Source organism: Myotis myotis, unplaced genomic scaffold (genome assembly GCF_014108235.1).
Source record: "Myotis myotis isolate mMyoMyo1 unplaced genomic scaffold, mMyoMyo1.p scaffold_m19_p_9, whole genome shotgun sequence".
Classification (NCBI taxonomy): Eukaryota; Metazoa; Chordata; class Mammalia; order Chiroptera; family Vespertilionidae; genus Myotis; species Myotis myotis.
In genome coordinates, this window is record NW_023416401.1 from 31,064,979 (window position 1) to 31,081,620 (window position 16,642).

At 45.9% G+C, this 16,642-nt stretch overlaps 1 protein-coding gene across 4 annotated transcripts; it reads left to right on the forward strand.

Moving 5' to 3' along the window:
• Positions 1–1,009: 1,009 nt before the first annotated feature.
• Positions 1,010–15,445, forward strand: MPPE1 (metallophosphoesterase 1). 4 transcript variants are annotated; one of them, XM_036321032.1, is made up of 10 exons: positions 1,015–1,788; positions 5,692–6,087; positions 7,672–7,780; positions 9,406–9,509; positions 10,387–10,461; positions 12,077–12,185; positions 12,329–12,394; positions 12,483–12,605; positions 13,172–13,312; positions 14,330–15,445. In XM_036321032.1, exons 2-10 carry the CDS (start codon positions 5,807–5,809, stop codon positions 14,510–14,512), a joined length of 1,191 nt encoding a protein of 396 aa, XP_036176925.1. In that variant the 5' UTR covers positions 1,015–1,788; positions 5,692–5,806; the 3' UTR covers positions 14,513–15,445. The 4 variants fall into 4 exon arrangements, with proteins under 4 accessions (XP_036176926.1, XP_036176925.1, XP_036176923.1 ...); XM_036321030.1 differs by having other exon boundaries at positions 1,016–2,141; XM_036321031.1 differs by having other exon boundaries at positions 1,016–1,739.
• The last annotated feature ends 1,197 nt before the right edge of the window (positions 15,446–16,642 follow it).

Consider the following 16,642-nt stretch of genomic DNA (forward strand, 5'->3'; position numbering starts at 1 on the left):
CTTTGCTTCTGATGCTATTTATTGAATAAAGCAATTGGGCCATTTGGTCTGTAGAATTTCCCACATTCTGGATCGGCTGATTGCTTCCTGGTGGGGTACCATAATATGTTCATTTGGTTACTACATTTCCTTAAGCTTGTAGTTAATTATAGGCTTAACTGGGTTTACCTTTCTCTTTCCTTTTCTTTTTTAGTTCGTGAGAATACATTAGAAGTGAGGCTGCATACTTCCTATTGCATATCAATGTGCACATGGAGTCTGGTTGTCCCAGTTTTGGTGATGCTAACATTGTTCATCTGGACATATTTGAAAATATTACGATATTCTTTTTTTAAAAATATATTTTATTGATTTTTTTACAGAGAGGAAGGGAGAGAGATAGAAAGTTAGAAACATCGATGAGCGAGAGAAACATCGATCAGCTGCCTCCTGCACACCCCCTACTGGGGATGTGCCCACAACCAAGGTACATGCCCTTGACCGGAATCGAACCTGGGACCCTTCAGTCCGCAGGCTGACGCTTTATCCACTGAGCCAAACCGGTTAGGGCACGATATTCTTAATTAATAAAGTAATTACCTTTTACTGTTTACTCACCATATATCAGGCGTTTTGCTGGTTGCTTTCTATATGATTTTCTCACATTGCGTCTCAGTACATTAACTATACTTATAGATGTGCAAAAACATGCCAGCCCTGGTTGGTTGGAAGACTCTGAATTACTGCTCTGATCTGCAGTTTACTTCTTGTAATACAATGATTCCTGCTGACTTACAGTAAGGCTTATTTTGAGGATTATTTGAGATAATGAATGTGAAAGAACTTTGAAAAGTAGATGGGGCTATCCTATACTGTTACAACATTAGTAACATGAGTTAAAGGAAAACAGAAATAAACCCCAGAATAGTCCTGTGACCGTCTCATTTATTCATCACACTTTTCTTGAAGGCACTTTGCCAGGCCCTGAAGTCGAAGATGAAAGACACAGCGTCGGACCTCCGGGAGCGCGGAGTAGCGGGCGCAAGGCAGAGGGAGCTAGGAGCCAGAGGGACAACGCCACAATGAGGCCAGAGCCACCCGCTTCCCGCGATCCGCTCCGGCGGGAGCCAGCGATCCCAGGGACAACGCCACAATGAGGCCAGAGCCACCCGCTTTCCGCGATCCGCTCCGGCGGGAGCCAGCGATCCCAGGGACAACGCCACAATGAGGCCAGAGCCACCCGCTTCCCGCGATCCGCTCCGGCGGGAGACAGCGATCCCAGGGACAACGCCACAATGAGGCCAGAGAAACTCGCCTGCCGGGAGGGCTGCTCCCGGGGACCCGCACACAGTCCGCCCGGTGCTCCTGGGCCGCGGCGGTTCTTAGCCCGCGGAGCCGGCCTGCTGGGGCTCTGCGAGGAGCGCGGCTCGGCTAGACGCGGAGGGCGGAGCGCACGGCCCGCGGGAGCCGCCTCTCCGGTCCGAGCCGAGGTCGTGCATTAAAGAAAGGATCACTCCAGCCTCCGCGGCTGCCTGGCTAGATCGGGGGGCCGAGCGCGTGGCAGCCCGAGCCCGCCGTTTCCCGGCCTGGCCGGAGGCAATCTTGCGTCCTCGCGGCCTTTCCGTGCCCAAGTGACCTCTCCTCCGTGCGCTCCCTACGCTTTTCCGGGGGGTGCTCTTGTCCCAGGCCTGCACCCGTTTGCAGCGACTTCCCAGGGGTTCGGAGGAGCGGCAGGACTCAGGACTCAGCCTAGAAGACATGTAAGGATGGCTGCGGGGACCAGTCGTTGAGGAAGGAGCAGCCGCGTGTGTGTGTTGTTTTTCTTTGGATCTGTTGTTGGAGTTGCCAAAGGAGCCCGGACTGTGCTTCCCTTCCCGGGGTCGCAGGCCAGTCCGCTCTGTCTGCAAAGCTAGCGGGGTCCGGAGCCCCAGTTCCAGAACGTGGGTGCCGGGCGGGCGGGTTTTTCCGCCTTTTGAGGTCGCAGGGGCGGGGTTCCAGGGCGCCCGTGACACGCCCGGCCACGTTGCGGAACAGGAAGCGTCGGGGATGCTCAGCGGGTTTCAGAGGACAGGGGAGATGTTGGGGTCCGGCTCGCCTGGGGTGCTTGGCTTTCCGGTCTGCATTGTGTCGTGCTGAGCGCCAGTGCAAGTGGGATTTTACAGGTATCCTCGTAACCGTGTGATAATATTTATGCTTCTAGGCTAATTGCTATGTCTTGTTTCTGCAAACTGGAACCTCCCTGCCCTTTTAAGATTGCAAGTTAATCTATTAGAAAAAAAAAAGCACACCCACAGTATTAGTTATTTGCTGGGAAATCACTATTACTTAAGTAAGGCCCGTGTTATTAAATCGTAGGGGTTTCTCACTTCCTAGTTTATGATATAGATAGAAAAAACATTTGTTTTAAAATACCATTTAAGATAGAAATTTTAACCACAAATAGCCCTTGACTACATTGTGGTAATAATATATTTAAGATAACAAGCAAACACGAAAAAATTACAGGTCAGTGCATAGTAAACATTTAAAAAATACGTTTTTATTGATTTTTTAGAGAGAGGAAGAGGGAGAGAAACGCGGATGGCTGCCTCCTGCACGCCCCCTATCGGGGATTGAGCCCTTATCTCAGGCATGTGCACAGACTGCAATCAGCAACTGCTTTGTGCACTGGAGGAAGCTCAACCAACTGAGCCACACCGGCCAGAATGTGAGCATTTTTTTAATGCTTTGGAGTGGGTGAGGGAAGGATTTTAAATATTCAACAATTTTGAAGTTAAAAATCAGTCAATAGATAAAATATTTTGCTCTCTAGTAAGGATTGCAGCTACTACTTATGTGTTGGGCAGTACAGAACAATGCTGCACACGTGTCTTACAATTACAGGGTGGGGGGGACTTAGGTTTACAGTCCTGAGAATGGAAAACAGTTTATTCTTATTTATAGGATTATTTTTCATATGAACAACTGTAAACCTACTTTTGCCCCATCCTGTAAAAAAAATACACATAGTATTCTCTCAATATGTATTTTAAAAGACCCATTCTTGAACAATAGCACAATATCAGTAGTTTTTCTTTAGCTACGTGCTTCTCAGCTTTTTTTAAAAAACTTTCATTGTTGGTTAGGCTCATTGTCTGTGTGCCACCGAGCAGCAGTCATGTACCTTCTAAGAAGTGGTGCATTTTCTACTTAAAAAAAAAAAATCCTCGGCCTGCGGACTGAAGGGTCCCAGGTTCCATTCCGGTCAAGGGCATGTACCTTGGTTGCGGGCACATCCCCAGTAGGGGGTGTGCAAGAGGCAGATGATTGATGTTTCTCTCTCTTCATCGATGTTTCTAACTCTCTATCTCTCTCCCTTCCTCTCTGTAAAAAATCAATAAAATATATTTTTTAAAAAATCCTCACCTGAGGACATGTTTGGAGAGAGGAAGGAGGGGAGAAACATCCATGTGAGCTACACCGGCTGGGCTACATTCTATGGGTTTTAACAATGTATAATGACTATTATAACAATGTATATCCACTGTTATACTATCATTCTAAAAATACTTTGTGTTCTACCTGTCCATCCCCCCTCCCTTCCCTCCCAATCCCCTACCCCTGTCCCCAATCCCTGGCAATCATTGATCTTTTTACTGTCTTCATAGACTTGCTTTTTCCAGAATGTCATATAGGAGGAATCATACAGTATGCAGGCTTTTCGCATTAGCTTCTTTCCCTTAGTAATGTGTATTTAAGGGCCTTCCATGCTTCTTTCATGGCTTGATAGCTTTTTTTTTTTTTTTTTTTAGCACTGAATAATAGTTTATTGTCTGGATGTAACAGTTTGTTTACCCATTCACCTGCTAAAGGACATCTTGGTTGCTTCCAAGTTTTGGCAATTATGAATAAACCTGCTGTACATATCTGTGTGCAGGTTTTTGTGTGGATAGAAGCTTTAAACTCATTTGGGTAAATATCAAGCAGCACAATTGCTGGGTCATAGGGTAAGTGTTTGTTTAGTTTTATAAGAAACTGCCAAATTGTGTTCCAAAGTGGCTGTCCCATTTTGCATTTCCACTAACAATGAATGAGTTGATGTTGCCAGTCTTTTGGATTTGGGCCATTCTAATAGGTATGTAGTGACAACTTATTTTAATTTACATTTCCCTGATGACATATAATGTGGAACATTTTTTCATATACTTATTTGGAAAGGTGGCTGTTAAGGTCTTTGGCCCATTTTTAGTTTATTTTTAATTTTTATTTTTTACCCAGCTACATTGAGGGACAAATGACAAATAAAATTGTATATATTTAAAATATACAATGTGATGATTTGAGATTGTGCAATGATTACCACAATCGGGTTAATTAACACATCCATCATCTCACATAGTTAGCTTTTTTGATGTGGTGACAACATTTAAGATTTCTCCTCTTACTTCTGCCCAGACCTCTGGCGCTGCTCGCAGAGCTGGAGTGCTCCGTGGCCTCCAGGTCACCGTCCATTTGAAAATGCTAGTCTTGAGCATTAGCTGAGCAACCTTCAGTAGGATGCCTCCTGTGCTAGCCTATCTCAGGCCGTCCTTTTATTAACCTTTCTCGCCAGAGGTGTCAAAAATAGATGCTTTCTTTATAGGATGCAAAGTCCATCTATGACTCAGATGAACCCATAAACGTTTAAAGTTTCCCTTAGAGAACCACTGCACATACATGTCTCATTACAGGGGCCACCCAGAGTTTCAAGGCTGATATGCTGACGAAAAGCCCATATGGTGAAAGTATGTATGACCTGAATGCAGTAATCAGAGATGGTGGCTCTGTCAGACCCTGTCCCCTGAGCCCAGAGCGAGGGGAAGGCATTGCTTGGGTCTCTGAAGCTCACGGTGTGAGAATGGTCACTTTGTGTGTGGAAAAGAGTGTAGAAAAATGATGAATTCACACCAACACATTACAAAGGGCTTATGACCTATTGGTTTAAGGTCCTGGAGGGGTGACTCCTTTTAGGAGTCAGATTACACTTCAGTAGTATCTGTGGACTTTCCCTTATGTCTGCTTCTAAAGCATCCATCTGATTGATTTTTTTTTTTAATGTATTTTATTGATTTTTCACAGAGAAGAAGGGAGAGGGATAGAGAGCTAGAAACATCGATGAGAGAGAAACATCGATCAGCTGCCTCCTGCACATCTCCCACTGGGGATATGCCCGCAACCCAGGTACATGCCCTTGACCGGAATCGAACCCGGGACCCTTCAGTCCGCAGGCCGACGCTCCATCCACTGAGCCAAATCGGTTTCGGCCTGATTGATTTTTGTTTAATGATTTTCAAAGTAGTGGTAAAGTTTTAGCAGCTGAGTGGGCAGCAATTCTAATAGCGTTATTCCGGCCTACCTGGTTATCAGTAATCAGACATATATCATTGTAAGAGTAGAGGACCATTTGTTCAGTTGGGAATGTAGATTGAATTCTGTGACTCCTTAGTTCATTAAAATAATTTTCTTTTTATTGACTTCAGAGAGGAAGGGAGAGGGAGAGAGATAGAAACATCAATGATGAGAGAAAATCATTGATCGACAGCCTCCTGCAACCCGGGCATGTGCCCTTGACCGGAATCGAACCCAGGACCCTTCAGTCCGCGGGCCAATGCTCTATCCACTGAGCCAAACCGGCCAGGGCTCATTCGTTCTTCATACCGAACCATAACCCAATCCTTTCCCTTTTCCCTGTAGGTTCATGGCTAAGACCTGGACATCGTCTGCACCTTCCCCGGGATTCGACAGTTTCCTAGTGGTGACTCCTTGATGCGTCTGACTCGTGGTTGCTGGCAGCTCCTGGGCTGGAGACATGGCTGCTTTCCAATTTGGGTTTGGAAGGCTGAATTTTCATCTGTTGAAGAGAAGGAGTTTCTTGCTGTTGAAACTCATAGCTTTTGTCTGTTCCGTGCTTCTGTTTTGTGAATTTTTAATCTATTACTTAGTGATCCTTCCGTGTAATTGGCCCGAGGTGAAAACTCCAGCCCATGGCGGGAAACAAGAGACTCTCGAACCTGTCCTGAAAGCCATGTTTTTGGCCGATACCCACTTGCTTGGGGAAGTAAGAGGCCACTGGCTAGACAAATTACGGAGGTAGGAGCTAACATCAGGAATCTTTCTGAAATTCTGTAGGCAAAAAGGTATAGTGCTCTCCCCACTGGCCAGGCTGAATAGCTTCAGGATTATTCATTATTTTCCTCTCAAAGGAAAACATGGGGCAGTTGACTTCTCCTTAAACTTACTATTTACTGAGCATCTGTTATATACAAGGACCCAGAGTTTGGAAGGGAGGTCTGGGTCTGAGCCTCATGACTTTGGACAAGTTACTAGGGCCTCTGAGCCTGTCTCTGCCTCCTTGTTTGTATCTGGGTTCACCTGAGAAACGCCTCAGGCTGTGTGAAGAAAACGCCCACAGCAACGCCCAGCACATGGCTGTGGTCAGCGAAGGTACGTTTCCCTTTCCCCTGCGCAGGGCGGGCCCTCACAGGCACTGGAGTGTGTTTTGAGCTCGCTTGGTTTTGGTCCACTCTGGCAGCAGGAGCAGCAGAGCGGCTGTGGCTGCCTCCCTGGGGGAGGATCAGCTCCTGTCTCCACCTTAGACCTGCCCAGCGCCGTCTGTTTTCCCACAGGAGACTTTTAAGAAATTTTAATGGTGGTGAAATACACATGACATAAAAGTTATCATCTTAAGCGTCTTTTGTTAAAATCCTCACCCGACAATTTGTTTTTATTCAGCTTAGAGACAGAGGAAGGGGGCTGGGGGTGGTGGTGGGGGGGGGAGAGAGAGAGAGAGAGAAAGAGAGAGAGAGAGAGAAAAAGAGAGAGAAAGAAAGAAAAAGAGAGAAAAAGAAAGAGAAAGAGAGAGAGAGAGAAAGAGAGAGAGAGAGAGAGAGAGAGAGAGAGAGAGAAAGAGAGAGAGAGACATTCATGTAGAGAGAGAATCATTGATTGATTGCCTCCTGTACTTGTCCTGACTGGGGATCAAACCTGTAACCTAGGTATGTGCCCTGAACAGGAATCGAACCCGCAACCTCTTGGTGTATGGGATGACGTTCTAATGACGAAACTAGGAACTGGAGAGAGTAGGCAACATTCTCAGAGCTCCACAGCTGGCCAGGGGGTGGAGCTGGGATGCTAAGCCATTGCTCCTCAGGTTCCAGCTCCAGACTCTTTACATTCACTTGCTCACCTACAGGCGATACTGGCGAGTGTGCTTCTCTCATTGTCTCCCCCCCCCCCCCCCCCGCTCCGAAGGCAAGAAGTTGAGGTCCCTTCGCGAAGTGGAAGTTAAGGCAGATGCTGTCATCTGCTTGGTGTCGTGCAGAATCAGTCTACACCGGGCAGCGTTGGCAGCTGCACTGAGCTCTCAGATCCCCAGGGCTCTCATGACTAAGTGTAGGCTTCGGGGTGCAGTGTGGGGTCTGATCTGTGGGTACCATCGGAGGAGTCAGCCTTCAATAGGTGTGGGAGGGGCAGCTTGACTCCCCTTTGGTGCCTTCGCTCCCCACATTTAATCGGGATTCTTTCTTTGGTCCTCCAGGCAGTGGATGTGAATGCGAGGATGGGGCCAGAGAGGAAGGAGAATGGGACCATTTAGTTCCCCTTTTAAATGGCCTGTAAGACAGATGTGGGCTCCCCCCGAGAAACAGCCTGATGCCTTTTCCCACTGGCCTCTAGGGAATGGCAGATGGAGAGAGCCTTCCAGACGGCTCTGTGGTTGTTGCAGCCGGAAGTCGTCTTCATTTTGGGAGACATCTTCGATGAAGGGAAGTGGAGCTCCCCCCAGGTAGGACCCTTCAGTCCTGGCACCCTAATCCTGCTTTCACGTCCTGTACGGGCAGCCCAGCAAATGCATGGAGCAATGTCGGTGAGGGTTGGAAGTTTGTTTAATACTAATATTAACAATGTGTACTCTGTCTTGAAGATTATTAGGGTCTGTGTCTAATATCTCGAGTTAGGTTGACCAATCTCATATTTGTCTATGTAGGAAATATGCCCATTGGCCAGACATTGTTGGAATGCACAGTCCCATGAACCTCTTTCAAAAGGGGGAAATTAGCAAATAAATGGATGCTATTTCAGCTGTCACCAAAATGACAGAATACACAGTGAAATGTAATTTGGCTTTACATTCTTATTTAACCACTAACTCATAAGAACTGTGCTACATAAGTTACTTGCCACCATCCTCTTATTTCCTTTCTTCTGAGGGAGAGGTGCCGAAGGATCCCTGAGGGTTTCGTGTGCGGCTCCTCTGCCTTCAGGGGTCCTGAGGCCTCTGTGGGGTGTTGAGGTGATGGTAAGAGAGGCTGTTCTCCCCTTAGCTGTCACTGCCTTGCTCTTTACATTTCTGGAATTAGTAATAATTCCAGACGAAACTAAACGAAACTAAACTAAAATGAGCTCCTCTTCTACTTAATTAAAAAAGTTTAGTCACTAATGGTTTTTGGAAGATATTAAAATCCATTGGTATTTCACAGGACAATCCAAAAACTGTGCAAAGAAAGTCTTGGTCCAGATGTGATAGAAACCCAGTGTTTATAGGTTTCAATGTTTGCTGTCATCTAGTTCAAAATTAAATATGAGCTAATGGAAATGCTATCTGTAAGAAGCAACTAGTTATAAAATGAGATTGGACATGTTGCTTTTCCAAATTAAGGGCAACATTTTATGTTTTTCTAATTTTATGTTATTCTGATTTTATATTATTCTAACTCTAAATATTATTTCTTGGAGTGGAGTCTTTGTAAATGCACTGAAGGGTTCTATACAGCATATTTCCCTAGGTTGGGCCATACTTAAAACGTTTAGGATAAAGTTGATTTCTAGTCAACTAGGTATTATCGACCCTAGAGTTATCCACTTGATATTTTTAAGCTTAATAAAAATGAGAACTATATGAACATAATTCTCAAGATTTAATAGTTAGATTTTGTTTCCCCCCATGTCATCAGGCCTCACTTCCTCAGCTGTGGCCACAGTGAAATGCTAAATGCTTGTCCTTGTCTTGGTGGAGATGCATGAATTTACTTAACATTTCCCAAGAGTTTGTTCTTAGAACATGTCCAGATCTGATGTGATTCCCAAGCTGGGGTCCTTGTGTCACCTTCAGGGGATATTAAAAAAATAGCTGAATAAACCAAATATTTCGGGGGGGGGGGGGGAGAGGGTTGCCAGTTAATTTTTTAAGATGAGTATAGCATTTAATTAAATTTTGGCATAAAATTAAATAATTAAAATATTAAGTTAGTTTTGGAAAAAGAAGTTTGACATAAAATTAGACATTCTGAGTTCTACATTAGCTTTATGGGCATCGGATTTGGACAGGGGCACTAACTTCTCACCATCAAAGGGGGAGCCACAGAGAAGAGAAGGTTCTCTGGGCCTCACAGTGACCATTTTATCCCACAGGCCTGGGCGGATGATGTGAAGAGGTTTCAGAAAATGTTCAGACACCCAGGTCACGTGCAGCTGAAGGTAGTTGTTGGCAACCATGACATTGGCTTCCACTACCAGTAAGTAGCTCACTACAGCATGGCCACGGGAGCCCTCTTGCTGACTGTAATTTCGAATCTGCTACAGTTTAGGTGAAAGCCTTATTTGGACTGTGTGGAGGGAATCTGTATAAAGTGTAAGCTCTGGAGTGTAAGCTCCAGGAGGGCCAGGGTTTTTGCCTTGGTGCATCGTACACCCTCAACAGAACTCTTAAATGAATGATTTGTGTGTGCCTTTGGGTGATTCTAACTTGAAACTTGCCTTTAATGGCCAATTATTTTCTTTGGGACTCAGAAAACAAGATGATAAAAACTTGAATAGCTAATATTTATATAGTGCTTATTATGTGCCTGCCTGTGTTAAGCACTTTATTTCCACACATTAACTCATTTAATCTTTACCCTGGTCCTATTATTTTACCCATTGTACCAGTGAGGAAGCGGAGGCCCTTGGGACTAAGTCACTTGCCATAGGCCTGACGGTTTTTCAGAAGTGCGGTAGTGGAGCTGAGAGTTGCACCTTGATAACCTGGGGCCAACTGGAGCTCTGAACTAAAAATGCTTGTCTGGGGCTCAAATCCTGAAAGGTTTTTTTTTGTGTGTGTTCATGATAACTCTTAAGATATTTTAAAATGCCTTGTTCTGCCACTGCTGGTTGGTTCAGTTGGTTGGGGCGTTGTTCCCTACACCAAAAGGTTGCAGGTTCAATTCCCAGTCAGGGCTTGTACCTAGGTTTCGGGATTGATCCCTGGTCAGGGCGCATATGGGAGGCAACTGATTGATATTTTTCTCTCACGTGGATGTTTCTCTCTCTCTCTCTCTAAAAATCAATGAACATATTCTAAAAAGCTTAAAATGGCTTGTTCTGAAAAATGTTTCTTTTTACAATTGAATGTAGGATGAACAGATACAGAATAAAACGATTTGAGAAAGTTTTCAACCCTGAAAGGCTATTTTCATGGAAAGGAATTAAGTGAGTATTTGTGAATTCTTATGTCCTTTAGTCCTTGGGAACTTAATTTTTCAACGGTGACTGCCATGCTGGGTCAGACCCATGGTCTGTTGGGCCTGGTTTACAGTCTCTGATGAAGGTGCCTCATATCCTCGTTGATGGTCCCCATTGGAGTCACCACCCTAGTTTTCCCTGACAATCCAGTGAATTGGTTAGTCTATGACTTTGCCTGGCCACTGAGGGAAATTTATTCTTTCTGTTAGTGCCATCTGTGGATGATAGAAATTTCACCAGTCCACTTTGTAAAGAAGTATTTTTTATTTGTTCAGAATTTACTTATTTCCTTTGAAAAGGATGTTCCTGTAGTTACGGTGTCCTAGGATGTGACGGCCAGTGTGCTGGCTGTGCTCTGTAGCTCTGGGCCTATCCCCCACTCCCCTCAGCCTTGAGTTTTAGATCATAGCTTCCTAACCCTTTGTCTGACCATCAGCACCAGCTCCCCCTCCACAGGGCAATCCCTTGACCCTTCCTGGTCTCTGTGTGTTTGAGCACAGTGGCCCCGATGGTACATGCACATTATTCTAGCTGCGGACTAGTGGGAAGAGAAAAGGCGGGAGAGGAAGTTTTCCTTGTTTTGACCACATCCTTCCTGTGGCATCCAGGACTCTTTTGGCTTTGGCCAGGGCAGCTCATGGGCCCATCAAATGATCTGATCTGTGTGCAGCCCCCAGGGACCAGGGGTCAGTGGGCTCTCCACAGATGCCCTGGTTCCATCCCTTTGCCTGCAGGGCAGAGCCTAGTAGCTTCCTTTCCTGAGTCAGAGTGGAGACTCGACACAGAGTTTTTTCTCCCTGAGCCTAGAGTTCAAGAAGTTTTCATTAAATACCCCGATCATATTTCAGGTCATTTGATCAGTCAGCTCCTCATCTCTAAAATTCTTTACATTTCAAGCAAGCTTTACGACAGGTACCTTCTTCATGCCCAGTTGCTATGTGTGTAGGAAATAAAAACAAATTTAATGGGAGCTTATAGAGAACAGAACTAAAGTGGTTGCCAAAGAGAACTGTAGTTGACTTGGTGTGGGATTATCTATACCAGTCAACTCTAACCAGCACCCCAGCCCCACCCCCCAGCCCTGCCTGTTTGCTGAGTACATGGACATCACTGAACATTGCCCATAGTTCACGTTAGGTAATAACAACGCCTAACATTCACTTTCCAGCGGCAGGCCCTATTCTGTTGTGATCTTTCATTTAATTCTCACAATAAGCCGATGGCGTGGGTGGACTATTCATATCCCTGTTTGGCAGGTAAGGCACCAGGAGGCTAAGTAACTTGCCCAGGGAACATGCTGAGCTTAGTGGTATCTGTCCTAGAGCTCCTGCACGCTTGCATTTCTCCTAAGTTCCGGGTTACAGATCCTTTCACCACGTCCTGGACTCCACTCCCCGTAATGCCATTTTGTCTTCTTAATATCGACTCCCGCCTAAACACACAGACTAGTCGAGGTGAGATTTAAAGCTGCTCTGGGAGTTCCTTCATCCTGTGGCTGCCTCGCTCCATTTCCTGGGGATAATGTCGCAGGAAGACAGTACCCGGGAAGCCCCTGACTCTCCGCTTGCTCCCTCTGCCTCAGCTTTGTGATGGTCAACAGCGTCGCCCTGGAAGGGGATGGCTGCAACATTTGCTCTGAAGCAGAGGCTGAGCTCATGGACATTTCTCACAAGCTGAACTGCTCCCGAGAGGTAGGAGAGGGCCTGAGGGGCACAGGTGCCTTCAGTGCTGGGTGTCCTGCGGGCACGGCGAGCGGGTCTCAGCTCCCGCTCCCCTTCCTGCCATGCACCCGACACTGGGCTTGCCAGGTCACTGAGTGATTTCTGACCCGCAGGAGCAGCGCCCCGGCCAGTGTGGGCATGGGCCGCCGCTGCCGGCCTCGGCCCCCGTCCTCCTGCAGGTGAGGTGGGGAGGAGCCGCTCCGGGTGCTGGGCAGGGCCACGCAGGGTCCCGTGAAGCCACGCTGACGCCTCTCTCAACCCCGGCAGCATTTCCCGCTTTACCGGCAAAGCGACGCCAACTGTTCTGGGGAGGACTCCGCGCCCCCGGAGGAGAAGGGCATCCCCTTTAAGGAGCGATATGACGTGCTTTCTCGGGAGGCCTCACAAAAGGTTGGGCAGCTCGCCAGGCTCTCACAGGAGGACAGATGACCCTTGTAGTTTCGACGGAGGGACGGAGGGAGGGTTCTGGCGGTATTTTAGATTTTTATGTCATCGTTTTGTTCCTCCCACCCCCCCACCCCCCGTAAATCCACTTCTGTTTGCTAATATCCAGTTAATGACAGTCTCAGCTATTCTGTATTCAGAAATTTCCCACCAACTTAAATGTATGTGGAAATGTAAATAGAACTTAAGAGTTAAACTTTTAGGGACTTAAAATGCTCTTTCTTAACTGTATATTTATATAATGTTATTGCTAATAGCATATAAACATACTTATGAGATAAATGTATTAAATATTTATACAAACAGTGACATCGGAGAGGAGAAGAACAGATTCTCTCTAGGAGCCTGAACTTACTTTGAAAAGAATCTGAACAAACCAAAGGATTTTCAGGGAAAATCAGATCAGTCCCATGAAGTGGGGATTTCGGATCTAACTTAATGGGGCCAGCAGGGCGGGGCCCGGCGGGGCTCTGGGCCAGCGCTCACCGCCTGTCGCTGTCCCCTGTGCGCAGCTGCTGTGGTGGCTCCGGCCGCGCCTGATCCTGAGCGGCCACACGCACAGCGGCTGCGAGGTGCTCCACGGCGCCGGGGTCCCCGAGCTCAGCGTGCCGTCTTTCAGTTGGAGGAACAGAAACAACCCCAGTTTCGTCATGGTAACGTGAACATTTATTGTCGTCTCAAAGCTTTCATAAGTATTTAAATCAACACAGTCATCAACTATCGACTGCTGCAATCTGTAAAAATATACAAAAGCCATACAGAAACTTCCCCACCCCACATGCACACTTAGCTGGATGCACTGCCCCCCGTCTGCCCCCGCCTACCATTATTCCCGAGGGGCGGCGGGAGGAGCCGCTTGCAGAGTGGTTGGCCCTTCAGGGACGGCAGTGTCCTCGGGATGAGACTCTCTGTGTTGACTTTTTTAAGGGAACAGGGCCCTTACTTCATTAGCTGTGTGCAGCTTCCTTGTCTTATTTTCCAAACGGGCCCAGGTGCCCTGGCAGAAAAACGCTGCAGCTCTCACACGTCGATGAACACGGTAAACGCCCAGTCAGTCGCCGGTGACTGACACTATACTTTCCATCCGGGAGACAAAACTGCCTGGGCGCTTAACGTGTTGAGGTGGTTTCAATCAGTGACCACCTGATGTTGCAGCTCCTTTTGCCCTCGGGTTGCCGCATCCAGTGCCTCATGCTTTGATGCCAGGGACTGACTTGTACTTCATGAAAAGATGGGGAAAACCTCATGTTGTCAAATTCAAAGTCGAAAAGGAAAACATTCCCCACTGTCACCCCACATAGCAAATATGTCTACAAAAAAAAAAAAAAAAAGCCACTGAGATGCCCCTGACACATGTATATCTAGGCGACAGATCGCTCACTTTAGCATCAGGCGGCATGAGAAACGGCCTCGCACTCCCGTTCCTCGATGACCGCTGCTCTGTCTCCGTGCCTCTCTGAGTACCTCTCGTGTGGTGGAGGAACCCCTGACTTCCTTCTCACCACCGCTTGTGTAGGCTGCAGATGTGCCTCCTTAAGCCCCAGGTCGGGAGGGCTGCTCCCTGCCTCACCTAAGTCAGCCAGGGAAGCTGCTGTGTGTGTAAGAGACGGTCCTGTGGGAGCTGTGCATGGAGCGCTCACTGCAGCGTAACATTCTCGTTTCCTTTCCAGGGCAGCATGACGCCCACAGAGTATGCCCTGGCCAAGTGCTACCTTCCCTTGGAGGACACGGTTCTGATGACGTACTGTGCAGCCGCGGGGCTCCTTGTGGTCCTCATGTTGGTTCACCTTGGACTTGTAGCCTCACCTGTTCTTTTTGGTTATAAGCTGCTCAGAAAGTTTAAGACAGTGTGAAGAGCAGGAGGCTTTTTGCATTTAGTCATCGACATCAAAGCCAAAGAAACTGAACTTCAGGCAGTGCTCATGGGAGATGAGACCCAAGTAGACGACTGTCTTGATGCACATCACAGAAATGCTAAATCATGGATGCAAATGACTGCAGAATAGATAGTTTATTGTACTGTTCTCATGCTATGAAAATGGAACATGTACTCTACGACAAGTCTGTTTTCTCATTTTTTTTTTCAAATATATGTGGAATCAAAGATTGTATCTGTACAATACGTAAATGCTATTTATTAACGTCATCACTTGCATGCACTGGACAGGCCTTCCTTCCCCAGGAGGGAGCCAGCAGCCCCGCGGCACACGGGGGCTTAGGTGTGCACACACCAAACATGGGGTTCGCTTCTGTCCTCCTATGACGTTGTTCTCAAAGTCCTATATAGTACAAAGCTGTACAATGAAAATGAAAGTACAGATGACACGAGGAGGAATATACTGTCTACACAGACTTTTTAAAATCAGGGTAATTTTCTCTCTAGCAGACTGAGTTGTTAAATTGGAACTTATTGCCTGTCAATGATGAAAATAAATTTGAAAAATGGATGAGGGAGTGGTTTTTTTTGTATTTAAAAATAAATATCTAGGTAATTTTAAGCCAGATTTGTTTTTGTGTGTATTTTTTCAATCAAACTTTTAAATAGGAAGTTTAGTTACAGGAGGATTGTTGAGTAATAGTAATGCATGCAACAATATATGCCTTTATTTTTTGTGGGGGGTTTTCTGTTCAGTTTTCATGTTTTACTTTGAAAGTGCAATGGAAACTGAAAATAAGTTCTGCTTTAGATGTCTCAGTTCAACTGAGAGTTTTACCAAAGAGTTAAGGATGAGAGGGGAACAGGAATTGGGTGATAATGAAATAAAATGTTTGTTGCATTGATTGTCTATCAAGTAGTCATCCTTTCATGTTAAACTAGTAGTATTTAACATTGGATAAGTTTATAAAGGATGATAAAAATGCTAATTATATTATAGAGTAGACTTTAAAATACCAACAAATACTAGAAGACTAAAAAGGGAATTAATGAAGTAATGCAGGCTAGGCTGTCACTTCTCTGGGTTTGTACTGTTGAACTACAGCTTTGGACACCGTTACAGAGTATCTCTGACCTCCGGACACTGCCCTCAAAGCTGTGGCTGCGGCCAGAATAGAAAACGTCTCTGCGGCAGTGGTTCTTGCTTTCTAGATACACTGTGCCAGAACTTTTGAGGCTGCATTTGCAGATCTTTCAAGTTTGAGAAACAGCCATATATGTTGACTTTATATTTCAAACAAAAGGTCTGTCACGTTTCTTCTTCAAAAGGCAAGTGGAAGTGCCATCCTTGGATTCTCCTAGGAAGAATCCAAGACACAAACGGTGACACCCTCTTGTCTTCTTCCTATTTGTTTAAGATGGAACCTGTGGTCAAGTAAGTGGCTCAAAAGCTTCGACAGTGGGAATGGTCAACCCATTTCCACGCAGGGAACATGCAAACATCCTTAAGTAGCAAAATAATCAAGGAACATACTATCTGGAGAGAAAAAACATCTTGGATCCCTGTGTTCCCTGAAGGGAGCTTGTGATGTTGTAAGCATTATTTCTAAGATGTGGAAGATTGATGTGTATTATACATTTATATATATGTGTGTGTGTGTGTGTGTATATATATATATATATATATATATATATATATGTAAATTTTTAAAGTCAAGGAGTATTTTTCAAAGTCCTACCTTGATAAAATGTCCTAAATTCCACAGATACCATTCATTCCCTTCCTTAGAGAAGTGGCAGGTCACATAGACACTTAGCTGTTCAGCACAATAAAAACACGTTGCTTTTACAGGTGTAGCCATAATCAAGGCACAGAGATCTACCAGGATTTTTCTTTAGTAGTTATACAAAATAATCTCACATGTTGTGGTCTGTACAGTGTAATAAACCAGCAATAAAACAACAAGAATATATGAGAGAAGGCTGTTGCCCCAGCAGAGGGAAAGTCTAGAGCAGCAGTTCTCAACCTGTGGGCCGCGACCCCTTTGGAGGTCGAACGACCCTTTCACAGGGGTCGCCTAAGACCATCGGAAAACACATATATAAT